Source organism: Sinocyclocheilus grahami, unplaced genomic scaffold (assembly GCF_001515645.1).
Source record: "Sinocyclocheilus grahami isolate Dianchi unplaced genomic scaffold, SAMN03320097.WGS_v1.1 scaffold1478.1, whole genome shotgun sequence".
Classification (NCBI taxonomy): Eukaryota; Metazoa; Chordata; class Actinopteri; order Cypriniformes; family Cyprinidae; genus Sinocyclocheilus; species Sinocyclocheilus grahami.
Genome location: NW_015506657.1, coordinates 104,940 through 120,033, shown reverse-complemented (window position 1 = coordinate 120,033; position 15,094 = coordinate 104,940). Strand labels below are relative to the sequence as shown.

The following is a 15,094-nucleotide window of genomic DNA, read 5'->3' as shown; positions in this document are numbered from 1 at the left end:
GAGAGTGTGTGTGTGTGTGAGAGTGTGTGAGTGAGTGTGTGTGTGTGTGTGTGTGAGAGAGAGAGAGAGTGTGTGTGTGGGTGTGTGGGTGTGAGAGAGAGAGAGAGAGTGTCTGTGTGCATCAGTGTGTGTGTGTATCAGTGTGTGTGTGTGAGAGAGAGAGAGAGAGAGAGTGTGTGTGTGTGTGTGTGTGTGTGTGTGTGAGAGGGAGAGGGAGAGAGAGCAATGGTTGAAAATGGCATGGTGTTCTCCGTATCAGCAGTCCTTTTTGTCAGCTGGCCCAGCTTTTGCCAGCTCCTCTACTTTCATCAGTGACCTTCAGCACATGTTTAGGCTGTCTTCTCCTTCTCCTTGTCTCTTTCACAGTCATGCTGATTTCAACCCACGCTGCACGTACAGCTGATATAACTTTCTAAGGGTTATTTTCAAATACTCATTTGCATACTATCTAGAGGTTTTTCCAAGTACACGTCTAAAGCTTTGGTTCTTTGATGGAGATATGTTAACATTTTACTATTTCCTTAACAAATATGAATAAGTAGACAGTTGTAGAGCCTGAAGCTATTTTTCACAGCATGGTCATTCATTGGAGCTTTTGTTGAAATACAAACCAGATATCTATTATTTTTTTGTCTTTGCTGATCTCTAAGCTATAGGCTGGCCGTACATTCTCTTTCTTCTGGATATGTCCTGGCCGGGATTTCTAAATTTTGTCTGGATTTTGGCTGAAGGTAATGACTGAAAAGTAGTTTGACCAATAGCGTGGAAGTGCACGAAGGTGGGATCTACTGAGAACGGTCAAAGCGTGATGCAAATACACATATAATGTATGAAGACTGTAGAGAGCACATAATTAGGAAAAAAAATGCCAAAACCTGGACAATTTAGGCAATTTAGAAATCAAAGAGAGAGAGAGAGAGAGAGGGAGGGAGAGTGTGTGTGTGTGTGTGTGTGTGTGTGTCCTTTCCTCACTACAATTGAATTGAAACAATCTGAATAAATAGAGATAAGCTTATTATGCAAATGATTCTTCAGGCACTGACCTGTACAACACTCACACACACACACACTTTAATTTCCGTAACAGCGGGTAGCAATAAACATTATGACCTGTAAGTGAACATAAATCAGCCGTCCTGCTCCAAACGACACGACAAACTCATCTGCATTTGGATTTTAACCTTCTGGTGATTTTCCATTGACTTCTGTTGTTTTTATACCAAGATAATGATAGTTTTCCCCCTAAATGTCACAGAAAGCAACATTACAGCTAACAAAAATATGTTCTGAGAACATATTGCTAACGTTCGCAGTAAGCAAAAAATGAAAATGTTTAAAACATTCGGTTTTAAAAACGTTTTTCTTGGCTATACGAACATTAAGGAAACATCTCATTTTAACATTTTTGCAAACGTTCCTTTTGAATGATCTCGGAACATTTAGTAACATTTAAAAAAGCATTAGATGAACGTCCAACTGAAACGTTTCAGAAATAAAATGATGTATAAATAACATTTTTGAGTTAACATTTTGAGATAACTTTGCACGAACGTTCCATTAACATTCCTGTAAGAACACTTGTTCATAACTCTCAGAGAATGTTCCTTGTTAGCTGAGAAGATAATCGTACATATTTGAACTGTGCTGTCTTCACATGCTGTCTATGCAGGCAGCTCACTAGGTTTGAGAACGGAGCCGATGTCTGTAAAACAATTCATTCTCAACACAAGGTCTAATGACACCGAAGAGAAGATTATGTGTGTGTGTGTTTGACTTGTGCACGAGGTTAATTGTTCTGTGAGCTTGTTTGGTTGCGTAGTTGTAATTGAATAAGAGTCTGGAGGGATTGTAGATCAGTGACCTTCGCGAGGAGCTGCAGGCGTCTCAATAACACTCTTATCACAATCTCAGCTGTAAATAAAAGCCAGCCGACCTTCCTCATTCATAAACACACAGGACTCTCGCTGCAATACACGAGGAAAACAGATCCAAGACTCCAGGAGCAGAAGCGGCAGCTGGGTTCTCTGTTCTCTGTGTGTTATGAGTCTATACTTACATAATTGATGACTTTCAGCTGCAGGGAGGCGGCGTCCAGATCGTACAGCTCACCTGTCAATCACACACAACTCAACACAATTACACTGATCCATCTGATTGTCCAAAACTCATTGCTAGCCGTGGGTGGTTGCTAGGGTGTTGCTAGGTGGCTGTAAGCTCAGTGCTTCCCACACATAGACTTTACCTGGGCGGGCCGCCCAAGTATATTTGGTAACACGTTTTTGCTTTTCATTTTTGTTATCCTCTTATACTTTTCTATCCACCCGGGATGATGAAACCATCCGCAATCTATTTAGAGGCCTAAAAACGTCTAAAAACGCATGGAAAACGCCGGCCGCTCCAGTGGTTTATGAGCCGCGCTCTCCACGAAGATGAAGAAGTTTCAGCTTAGGAAAAATGGATTTCCAGACATTGAATAAATATATAAGAAAAAAACTACCACTGTCAATCCATTTAAAAAAATTGCTAATTAATTGCATTTTTTTTCTGAAATTATTCGTGATTAATCCCACCTAACATTAAAGTTTTAAATATACTTTTATACTGCAATCATTTCACATTCAATCTTCAAATTAATGCAGAAACAACATAAAGACAGTATATTTTTAATATATAGGCGAGTATCACTGATACCAATACTACTGATGTCTCTATGAAATAGTTTTTTTCCTAATATTTAACCATTGACTAGCATTCAACATTACAGTATAATTGAGAGCTGTCAATTTGAACATTTATTAGACTTTAAAATAACTTCTTATTTAAGTGAACTTAAAACAATCTTCACATAAACCCATTATAATAAATGTCATATTTAGCTACCTGTGCCTAAATTAAATATACAGTTATCAAACACTAAATTCGAAATTAAATACAGATGAATCCTTAAAGCTACAACAGTTATTGGTTTCCTCTTTTTCTTTTGTTCTTTGATGAACAGCATCACGTGACGCGGATCTGACACGCTTCGTGGTTTCTCATAACTCTTTACCTTTTCTGAACCACTGCATTTCAGAGAAATGTTCTTAAATTTGACTCATATAACAAATACTTACATGCACGCAGTTTTAAGGCAGCTTTAATCGCCTTTTCGGTCACTTCATGACTTAACTGACGACATAACTGCGACATTGCATGTTTATAGTTTCTTTTGCACTTTAATATGAAATGATACAGGCTACAGCATGCACCGCCGCATTTGTGCGACCAATTGAAGAACACGTGCTACGAGCACAGTATAACGGCTGACAGGACAGGAGAACTGGTTTTTACGGACATACGGACTGACAGCATCTCATCTGACCACAGTTAAAGGAGTAGTTCACTTCAAGAATTAAAATGTCCTGATAATTTGCTCTCCCCATGTCTTCCAAGATGTTCATGTCTTTCTATCTTCAGTCGCAAAGAAATGAAGGTTTTTGAGGAAAACATACCAGGGTTTTTCTCCATATAATGGACTTTAATAGGGACCAATTGAGGGCCAAATTGCAGTTTCAGTGCAGCTTCAAAGAGCTCTACACGATCCCAGCCGAGTAATAAGGCTCTTATCTAGTGAAACCATCGCTCATTTTCCAAAAAAAATAAACATTTATATACTTTTTAACCACAAATGCTCGTCTTGCACTAGCTGGACTTCATGCCTGACGTAATCACGTTGGAAATGTCTTTTTATTCTGGAAGTGAACTAATCCTTTAAATATTTAATTTTGATCATCATTAAAGTGATTTTTTTTTCTTTCATAGAATTGTAATATTTCAAATGCATGCTAATGGTGTAGTCGAGGACTTTTGTGGTAAATGGATAAAAAGTACTTCATATCCCCCTAAACACAGCATAATCTGTATCAAATCTGTGTCACATGTAGTAGACCATTTCTGTGCCGTGGGTAATAGGAGGATATGTTTCAAACCTGTGGGAAGCACTGCAGCTATAAAGTTAGTCGATGATTCTTGTTCTGAAAGTTACATTATGTCACACAGAATATCAAACTCTTTTATTCCGCAGCTCTTTAACGCTGCAGTACCACAGATGTGTTTTGCGTGTTTCTCACCACACAGCCGTAGGATCTTGCGGTCGAGCTCTCTGTAGTCTGTGTGGGGTTTGGGCTTTGCTGGTGCATTGTGGGATTGAGCATGTGGCCGTTTGGAGCATCTCTGAATGTCTCTGACTCGCTTACAGGCCACAGTGAGCTGTTGGGACACACACACACACAGTATAAACAGTGTTACTTGCATTCTGACAGTCACAGGTAGTAATGCTTATCCAGAAAGTGTCAGTAAAAGATCTACTTACTTTCATAAATATCTCACACAACTATGAATGTGATATTGTGTTTACACAACAGTTCAACTGCACAAGTGTGTAAATAAATAAATAAGAAACAACCACAGTTGTGAGCGGAACTACTTCCTTCCGCCACAGATTCAAATCTCAGGTTGCCAGTTTAACAGCTCCGTTACTAATCCGAGAATGTTACTTTAGAACTAGTAACAAAGTAATGTTGAGTTACTTCATTGAAAGCTTATTGTATCACTGGATTATGTGGAGTAGAGTATTATCAGAGAAAGATGGACTGAGAGTGTGACCCTCTGCATCTGATAAAGCATTCATTCTTCAGCTCAATCTCATATTCACAATAAAACATGAGTTTGAACGTCCGTGGAGGAAAGCGATATCTTTGTCGTACTGTCCTTTCATCTGTTAAGGGTGATTTCTGATGACAGCGCTGTTCACTGCATTTGTTAACTGCGTCCTACAAGCTGTTGTTTGAAAGTAAAAATAACGTCCTTGTTTACAACAGCGTTTCAGTCTCTTTCAATATAAAAGTCTTTAAAGCTTACTCAATTAAGAAAAATTGTCGCATCTAATGAAGGAATAATGTCACTAAAATCACCACCATGAACACACACAGTTTCCCATTAATAAATATTATTATTAAACAATATTATTTATATGAAATATTTTTATTGAATAATAATATTTAATAAACAACAACAGCCATCATAAAAGTTGCTAGGCAATTCAGTCAAAAGTACAAAGGCAGCGCTCTGATATACAGCATTAAAGTTACTTAGCCAAAACTATTTGCTCTGGAACAATTAATAGATTAATAATAAGACCAAAGAATGCCCGTTAGATTTACCCAAAACAAATTATAGCTCATGTTTAACCACTATACAGACATCAGAGCCAGAGGGAAATTGCAGAAGATCTGGCCGAGGTGAGGCTGCTCTCGGCGGGTTCATGAGCGCTGAATGGCCGCTGACGCCCTGGAGCTCACATCTCCCAAAACATCGAGACACATTTTCAAATAGACGTTATCTTTATTAACAAACCACATATTTGAAGTCTATATGAAGTCCTAAAAAACTTCTAAAACTACATTCCGTGACATAAAAACAGTATTATAAAATTATAGTGGATTTGTGCGTCCGCCATGACACTTGCTGTGAGAAATACGCCAAGCGCAGTGATACTAGTGATACTAGAGGCGGTTCCCGTGACGATATTGGGTGAACAGACCTCTCAGCCAATCAGATTCGAGGTACTTTTTTTTCATAAAATCTTTTCTCCAAGATTTTCAGTGACCGAGAGTGCTCAACGCGCTGCAAATGAAAAAAACACGTGAAAATAGAAAAAAAAAGAACTGCAAATCAATTTGACAGAATACAGAAACGGGCAAGAATACAGACCACAAAAAGCAGGATTCTACATTCTACATGTGCCAACTGTTTGTGTTGTGAGAATTTGCAGCGTGTGTGTTGTCAAATTGATGAAGATGTTTTCTTAATTATGTGTTTTTTCTTTTTCAGCGTGTAGATCTCTTTCGGCCACCGTACAGATTTTTTTCAAACATGCATATATAATTAACAGTAATTATGTTCCCTCTAGCCTTTTTATAGCTAACTAACGAACTGTGAACACTTGAAGACTTTCCTGAGGTAATTGTGACATTGACCACAAGCTGTTTTATTGACCTCTTTCTTTCGGTTGAAACGCCGATTGAGCGATTATATGAGCCGTGATACATCTCTGTCAGTTGTACTGTATTTTTAAACATACCTTCTTAAGTTCATTCATGTTTATTTCGTGTTATAACTGGTGTTAATGTGGAAGAGACTGAACAGAAGTGCTACAGCGATCTGTCACGACACATTTAAGAGCGTCAAAACGGCATGTATTGTTTGAATTCTGCGATAAAACTGACATTATTTGAGAGCTGAGAATTCGTTTCCTATGAGAAGTAACAAAGCGCAGTTGCGATTACCAAACGGGAGGCGTGCTACAAATAATGTTAAAAGAAGTGATGGAAACCGCGGATCTGGCAACCCTGATTTGGTTTTTTTATTTTTTTTATTTTGTAATTGCATTGCGTTAATGCGTTATTATCGCGTTAATATTTCAAAAAATATTTCTAAATATATATATTTTTTAATAATTAATCACAAAAACTGCTGATTAACATTCATATTAATCAGTATTGTGCTCAGGCTGTCGCCAGCTGAAAAGGAGTCATTTCAGAGCTTGAGCAGCTTGAATACAATGAATACAAACATGTATTTTCCTCAATTTTAAATTCGTATTGACTTTAACCTTCACCTTAAGACACAAACTGAAATGCATTTGCTCTTCATATCTCAGTCCTTTGATCTGTAAAGACAGAAGTGGAATCACGATCCCTTTTTCTGATCTTCATTTTTTTTTTTTTTCAAAATCTTTTTGATTTTCATCAAAAGCCAAATAATTCTGTTCGTTTCTAAATGGCCTTCAGATTCACTGCCCGTTCAGATCTGTTTTATTTTCTCTCTCTGTCATGTTCGTGATGTTTTCTTACCGACACACACACTCTTTAGTGAACACTACAAGGGCAAACGCAGCTAATGGAGGACGACAGGCTTTCATTTCTCTGCTTCTGTTCCTCCGGCTCACAGAAACACATCAGATGTTTAATTAACAGAAGGACACTGCAGCACAGTTAAATGATACGACACGAGAGTGTATATGAGAGTGTTAAACTTGTCAAATAATTCTGTAAGATAGAGAGAGCTAATGTCATTTTAGGGAACAAATAATAAAAAATAAATAAATGAAAATATACTGAAATCTATTGTTTCTGCTTATAAATCTCTGATGTTTCTTTCTCTTTGCTTTCATTGGTTATTTGTTTGCTCTCTTGTTTTTGCTCTCGTCGTGAGATGCTTTTAAAGCGTCTGATGTTAAATTGCTTCTCTAATCAACCGAATCAAAGCTCTGTGGAGTGTGTGTGTGTGTGTGTGTGTTCTGCTGCTGCTGCTGATGATGATGGTGGTATGATGAAAGCTTTTGGACCCTTATCACCTCAAATAAAACCTGAGGGGCGGTTTGGCTTTTGACTCACCGAGATAAACATGAGGATGAAAGAGCCCTTTCTGAAATATACCAGAGTTTCTGCACAAATACTGCAGTAAGAAGACCTATTTAAAGCCTTGGATTGAAATGATATGTTCTTATGGATCTATTCACACAGGGGATGAAGATCTGTTTGTGCTACATTTATTTATTTATTTCCTTTATTCTTGGTTTCATCTCTGCTCTGCTTTGATTCTCTGGGCCGGGTTTCCCAATAACGATGGATCTTAGTTCTTAAAGGGTTAGTTCACCCAAAAATGAAAATTAGCCCATAAATTGCTCACCCTCAAGTCATCCCAGGTGTATATGACTTTCTTCTTTCAGACGAATCCAGTCGGAGTTATATTAAAAATGGTCTTTGATCTTTCAAGCTGTGTAATGCCACTCAGCGTGCGTTGCAGTGCATCAGTCCAAAAGAAGTGAAATAAAATCCATAAAAAAAACATCCATAAAAAAAGTGTCTCACACGGCTCCGGGGGGTGAACAAAGGCCTTCTGTAGTGAATTTATGAGTTTTTGTAAGACAAATATCCATATTCAAAGCATAATAATCACGTTAATGTAGCTTGCGCTCACTGTTGTACACTGGAAGCAGTGACGTATGAGTCCAGTGTTGCGCACTGAATATGGATATTTGTCTTACAAAAATGCATCGATTCGCTACAGAAGGCCTTTGTTCACCCCCCGCAGCTGAGTGAGACACTTTTTTTATGGATGGGCGCTTTTTATTTCACTTCTTTTGGACTGATGCATGCAACACCCGCTGAGTGGCATTAAACGGCTTGAAAGATCAAAGACCATTTTTGATATAACTCCGACTGGATTCGTCTGAAAGAAGAAAGTCATAAACACCTAGGATGACTTGAGGGTGAGTAATTTATTTTTGGGTGAACTAACCCTTTAAGCGCGCTCTCTACGCGCGAGGTTACGAACGCTCGCCGCAATTCCACGTGCGTTAAAAATGGTCTTTGATCTTTCAAGCTGTGTAATGCCACTCAGCGTGCGTTGCATGCATCAGTCCAAAAGAAGTGAAATAAAATCCATAAAAAAAACATCCATAAAAAAAGTGTCTCACACGGCTCCGGGGGGTGAACAAAGGCCTTCTGTAGTGAATTTATGAGTTTTTGTAAGACAAATATCCATATTCAAAGCATAATAATCACGTTAATGTAGCTTGCGCTCACTGTTGTACACTGGAAGCAGTGACGTATGAGTCCAGTGTTGCGCACTGAATATGGATATTTTTCTTACAAAAATGCATCGATTCGCTACAGAAGGCCTTTGTTCACCCCCCGCAGCTGAGTGAGACACTTTTTTTATGGATGGGCGCTTTTTATTTCACTTCTTTTGGACTGATGCATGCAACACCCGCTGAGTGGCATTAAACGGCTTGAAAGATCAAAGACCATTTTTGATATAACTCCGACTGGATTCGTCTGAAAGAAGAAAGTCATATACACCTAGGATGACTTGAGGGTGAGTAATTTATTGACTAATTTTCATTTTTGGGTGAAGTAACCCTTTAAGCGCGTTCTCTACGCGCGAGGTTACGAACGCTCGCCGCAATTCCACGTGCGTTTCCCAAAAATGCCTTTAACACGAACACGCTCTTCGCTGTCCGTTTGTCAAGTGCTGAAATATTACCTTACCTTACCACCTGATGTGGATTAGAAGAAAAAAAACTTTCTAAAAGATGAACTTAATGTTCTTCTGGAGGAGGTGGAGCGAAACAAAAATGTCATTTTCAGCAGATTAAAAGGACACCATACAAATAATGAAAAATAAAACATATGGGAGGATGAGGCTTGCAAGGCCCTCCATTTCTGTGCCAATTCTCTTGCCAGATAATATGATTGTTTTATGGTGATTCGTTACGTTTCTATCATTTATTGTGCAATGTGAAATGATTGCAGACGTTTTTGAAGTAAAACCTACCTAACCTCCCAAGGCCTAAAGCCCTATGAAATACTATAAGAATTCTTATGAGTGTTTCTGAAGTGAATAACTAATGGTTGATGGTCATTTTCAAACATAAACATGTAAGCTTAGATATTATTAATATATAAAGTGTATATATTAAGGGTGATAGTATCACAAATATATGTACTTCATCTAGCCAATACATTTCTACAGGTACAGACAAAAAAAGTTTATTGCAGAAATGTTTTATCAGCACTGTTCTATGTATACATATTTATGATATCATGTGTATTTTTATTTTCTTCCCACATTAAGTTTTGATATATTTACGGTAGGAGATTTACTAAATATCTTCATGGAACATGATCTTTACTTAATATCCTAATGATTTTTGGCATAAAAGAGAAATGTATAATTGTGACCCATACAATGTATTGTTGGCTATTGCTACAAATATCCCCCAGAGACTCAACACTGCTTCTGTGCTGCAGGGTCACAGATGTATATAATGAATGAACAAATAAATAAATAAATATTTCAGTAGGAAGCAAAGCTTATTTTAGGAAAATAAAACAAAATAAAAAATAACAAATATTGAAATACATTGTTTCTGCTTATAAATTTCTGATGCTTCTTCTTGCTTTCATTTGCTATTTGTTTAGATGCTTTTAAAATGTCTGATTTAAAATAAAAAAAACATTACAAATTAACAAAAAAAATAAATAAATAAATAAAAGTATTTTAGAGTAATAACGATAACTGTGGTGCTAAGGGAGAAAGTGAATCTTGTTTATTGGGAGGAAAATAAATAAATAAAAACAATAACAATAAATAAATAAGTTGCAGTTGGAACAATAATGGCAAATCTGTAATGGAGAGAGAGCTAATCTTATTCTTGGAGAAAGAATAAACAAAATAATTTATAGTATTATTGTCAAATAATTCTGTAAGATAGAGAGAGCTAATGTCATTTTAGGGAACAAATAATAAAAAATAAATAAATGAAAATATACTGAAATCTATTGTTTCTGCTTATAAATCTCTGATGTTTCTTTCTCTTTGCTTTCATTGGTTATTTGTTTGCTCTCTTGTTTTTGCTCTCGTCGTGAGATGCTTTTAAAGCGTCTGATGTTAAATTGCTTCTCTAATCAACCGAATCAAAGCTCTGTGGAGTGTGTGTGTGTGTGTGTGTGTTCTGCTGCTGCTGCTGATGATGATGGTGGTATGATGAAAGCTTTTGGACCCTTATCACCTCAAATAAAACCTGAGGGGCGGTTTGGCTTTTGACTCACCGAGATAAACATGAGGATGAAAGAGCCCTTTCTGAAATATACCAGAGTTTCTGCACAAATACTGCAGTAAGAAGACCTATTTAAAGCCTTGGATTGAAATGATATGTTCTTATGGATCTATTCACACAGGGGATGAAGATCTGTTTGTGCTACATTTATTTATTTATTTCCTTTATTCTTGGTTTCATCTCTGCTCTGCTTTGATTCTCTGGGCCGGGTTTCCCAATAACGATGGATCTTAGTTCTTAAAGGGTTAGTTCACCCAAAAATGAAAATTAGCCCATAAATTACTCACCCTCAAGTCATCCCAGGTGTATATGACTTTCTTCTTTCAGACGAATCCAGTCGGAGTTATATTAAAAATGGTCTTTGATCTTTCAAGCTGTGTAATGCCACTCAGCGTGCGTTGCATGCATCAGTCCAAAAGAAGTGAAATAAAATCCATAAAAAAAACATCCATAAAAAAAGTGTCTCACACGGCTCCGGGGGGTGAACAAAGGCCTTCTGTAGTGAATTTATGAGTTTTTGTAAGACAAATATCCATATTCAAAGCATAATAATCACGTTAATGTAGCTTGCGCTCACTGTTGTACACTGGAAGCAGTGACGTATGAGTCCAGTGTTGCGCACTGAATATGGATATTTTTCTTACAAAAATGCATCGATTCGCTACAGAAGGCCTTTGTTCACCCCCCGCAGCTGAGTGAGACACTTTTTTTATGGATGGGCGCTTTTTATTTCACTTCTTTTGGACTGATGCATGCAACACCCGCTGAGTGGCATTAAACGGCTTGAAAGATCAAAGACCATTTTTGATATAACTCCGACTGGATTCGTCTGAAAGAAGAAAGTCATATACACCTAGGATGACTTGAGGGTGAGTAATTTATTGACTAATTTTCATTTTTGGGTGAAGTAACCCTTTAAGCGCGTTCTCTACGCGCGAGGTTACGAACGCTCGCCGCAATTCCACGTGCGTTTCCCAAAAATGCCTTTAACACGAACACGCTCTTCGCTGTCCGTTTGTCAAGTGCTGAAATATTACCTTACCTTACCACCTGATGTGGATTAGAAGAAAAAAAACTTTCTAAAAGATGAACTTAATGTTCTTCTGGAGGAGGTGGAGCGAAACAAAAATGTCATTTTCAGCAGATTAAAAGGACACCATACAAATAATGAAAAATAAAACATATGGGAGGATGAGGCTTGCAAGGCCCTCCATTTCTGTGCCAATTCTCTTGCCAGATCAGTCAGATAATATGATTGTTTTATGGTGATTCGTTACGTTTCTATCATTTATTGTGCAATGTGAAATGATTGCAGACGTTTTTGAAGTAAAACCTACCTAACCTCCCAAGGCCTAAAGCCCTATGAAATACTATAAGAATTCTTATGAGTGTTTCTGAAGTGAATAACTAATGGTTGATGGTCATTTTCAAACATAAACATGTAAGCTTAGATATTATTAATATATAAAGTGTATATATTAAGGGTGATAGTATCACAAATATATGTACTTCATCTAGCCAATACATTTCTACAGGTACAGACAAAAAAAGTTTATTGCAGAAATGTTTTATCAGCACTGTTCTATGTATACATATTTATGATATCATGTGTATTTTTATTTTCTTCCCTTTTCTTTTTAATTATTTCATAAATTCCTTTAAACAAAAAAGAGTAATAAAGAGAAGTACAACTAAAGCCTCATATGCACTTGGATAAAGTTAAAGGTAACTCTGTCTTCTTACGATGCACTGAGGGCTTTGCGATTACTCCAGCGCACTCGTAGATCTGCAATGATTTTCAAGTGCTACTTAAGATACGATGCTTTTGGGAAACAGACCGTTATACTAAGATCCGTCGTACGATCTTCTAAGGCTTATGATGCTTTTGAGAAACGCAGCCCTGGTTAGTTCTTCAGGTGAACAGGCCTTAAACTGGGTTTTAAATAAATTAACTAGTTTTAAATAAATTAAGTTAGATTATTATTATTATTACTATTAATAATAAAAAGTTAGTAAATAAATAAAAATAATAAAGTAATGAAAATAAAAAATAAACAACATTTTAATTTTACAGTAGAATAAATAACTGTAAGGGAGGGAGAAAATCTTATTCTGTCGGAAAAATAAAATTTTTAAATAATAAAAAAGTACTACAGTAAAGGGAGACTGCTAATCTGAGTATTTGAGAAAAATTAAAACAATAATAAAATAAACATTAAAAAACATTATAATGATCATTTTAAAGTAGTAAAAATAACGTACTATGGTAAATTTCTGTTAGGAATAGAGCTAATTTGGGGACAAACAAACAATGAAATTAATGAATGAATGAATTGGAAAATGTAAAAAAAAAAATTTTTGCTGCAGTAACAATAACTGGTATAATTCTGTAAGGCAGAGAGAGCAAATTTTATTCTTTGAGGGGGAAATTTTTTTAAAAACAAAGACATCCTTATGTGTGTTTCTCTCTGGATGAGTGTGAGGAGTGTGTGTGTGTGAGTTAGTGAGTAAGTGTGTGTGTGTGTGTGTGTGTGTGTGTGTGTGTGTGTGTGTGTAGGTGTGTGTGTCTTACATGTTTCTCCAGGATGTTGAGGTTTTGTTCATCTTTTTCTGTCAGTGGTTTACAGCAGAGCTGTTGAGAGAGCGACAGACACCACAAGTCAAATAAATCACATAATTCATTACATCCTTCAGCAAACGTTTTTTTTCCCTGCTCTATTTCTGCCAGCTCTCTCTCTCTCTCTGGGGAAATGCTCCATTTGCTTTAGGGGTCACATTGTGACCTTTGACCCCACGTCTGTCTGCAAGAGTCCCAGAGAGACACTCAACACACACTCACACACATTTCCCACGAACGCGGCTACTGATCTCACAGAGCGGATACTAAAACACTGAAATGAAGTCAAACTACAAACTAGAGAGCGTTTGCTGTCTGTATACAAGCAAGAAATTAATATTTTTATTCCTCGAGGATGCATTAAATTGATCAAAAGTGACAGTAAAGACATTTATAATGTTACAGAAGATTTCTATTTCAAATAAATGCTGTTCTTCTGAACTTTCTGTTCATCTGTGAATCCTGAAAAATAAAATGCATCACAGTTTCCACAAAAATATTGTGCAGCACGACTGTGTTCAACACTGATAATAATCAGAAATGTTTCTCGAGCAGCAGATCAGCATATTATACTGATTTCTGAAGATCATGTGACACTGAAGACTGGAGGAATGATGCTGAAAATACAGCTGCGCATCACAGAAATACATTACAGTTTAACAGAGATTCACAGAGAACACAGCTGTTTTACATTCTAATAATATTTCACCATTTTTACTGTATTTTTGATCAAATAAATGCAGCATTGGTGAGCAAACAGATAAAATCATACCAACCTCAAACTTTTCAGAGAATTAAATCTTTTAAATCACAAATTTTAAACTAGACGTGGAAAATTATGCATTTTAACAAATGACTATGAATATTTCACCACATAAATATGATATATTTATTATTAATTAAACATATAAATATTTTGGATTTTGACAATAATTGTCTTGGAATTTATGATTGAATGCAGGGTTATTAACATAAACTAAAACCATTAGAAACATACAATAAACATCAACTAAAATTACCTGGGGAAAAAAAAAACTTACACTTATTTAATTTCAGCTTGCTGGCAAGACAACATTTCTTATTTTCGTTTAGTGTAAGCTGAAGTACTAAAATAAACAAAAAGAAATTTGAATATATAGACATATAAAAAAAACTATTAAAAATACTGAAACTTTAAAATTCAAGTCAAAAAAAACATTAAAATACAAAATACATTTGACCCCAATTTTTGCTGCTGCAATTTTCAAGCAGAGCAATGATTGCAAGACAATTTGCACGATGTGTCATTATGTGCAAAACAACAAAACGGACGAGACATTTCTCTATTTTCCTGCCATCTTCTATTTTCCAACTTGCTAAGACTCTCTCAACACGTCCTCGGTCCGATCCGTCACAATCGATTCTTTTATGACTCGCAATAAAGCGTCTCCCCTGCACTCAAAGATCTCATAAAATCATAAAGTTTTATCACTCAATTAGAAATAAACACTTTAATTGGACTAATGCCGCCTGTAAAACTGCAGCATTAGGCAGCGCATTAAAAATAACGAGCTATAATGAATTTCAGATGATTCAAAGAGAGGAATCGCACGACATTCACTGAATCATTGGTTCAGAGGTGAGAGAGAGAGAGAGATCATTACAGCACTATTGTGTGTGAAATTACAGCGGAATTCACCAAAATCAGAGCGATCACCTTCCCTTCATCACGGTCCACCAGAGGAATGATGAGCGCTGAAGACACAGAGACAAATCACTGCAACTTAAAGCCATAGTTCACCCAAAAATGACAATGTGCTGTTAATTTACTC

At 36.5% G+C, this 15,094-nt stretch overlaps 1 protein-coding gene across 1 annotated transcript in view; it reads right to left on the bottom strand.

The window, feature by feature from the left end:
* LOC107570564 (cGMP-dependent 3',5'-cyclic phosphodiesterase-like) overlaps nt 1-15,094 on the bottom strand; it is a 115,091-nt gene that overhangs the window by 22,252 nt on the left and 77,745 nt on the right. The window contains exons 7-8 of the mRNA XM_016256796.1: nt 4,110-4,248; nt 2,057-2,109 (exon numbers count right to left, since the gene is read on the bottom strand). Coding sequence (XP_016112282.1) covers nt 2,057-2,109; nt 4,110-4,248 — 192 coding nt within the window. The remainder of the gene's footprint in view (nt 1-2,056; nt 2,110-4,109; nt 4,249-15,094) is intronic.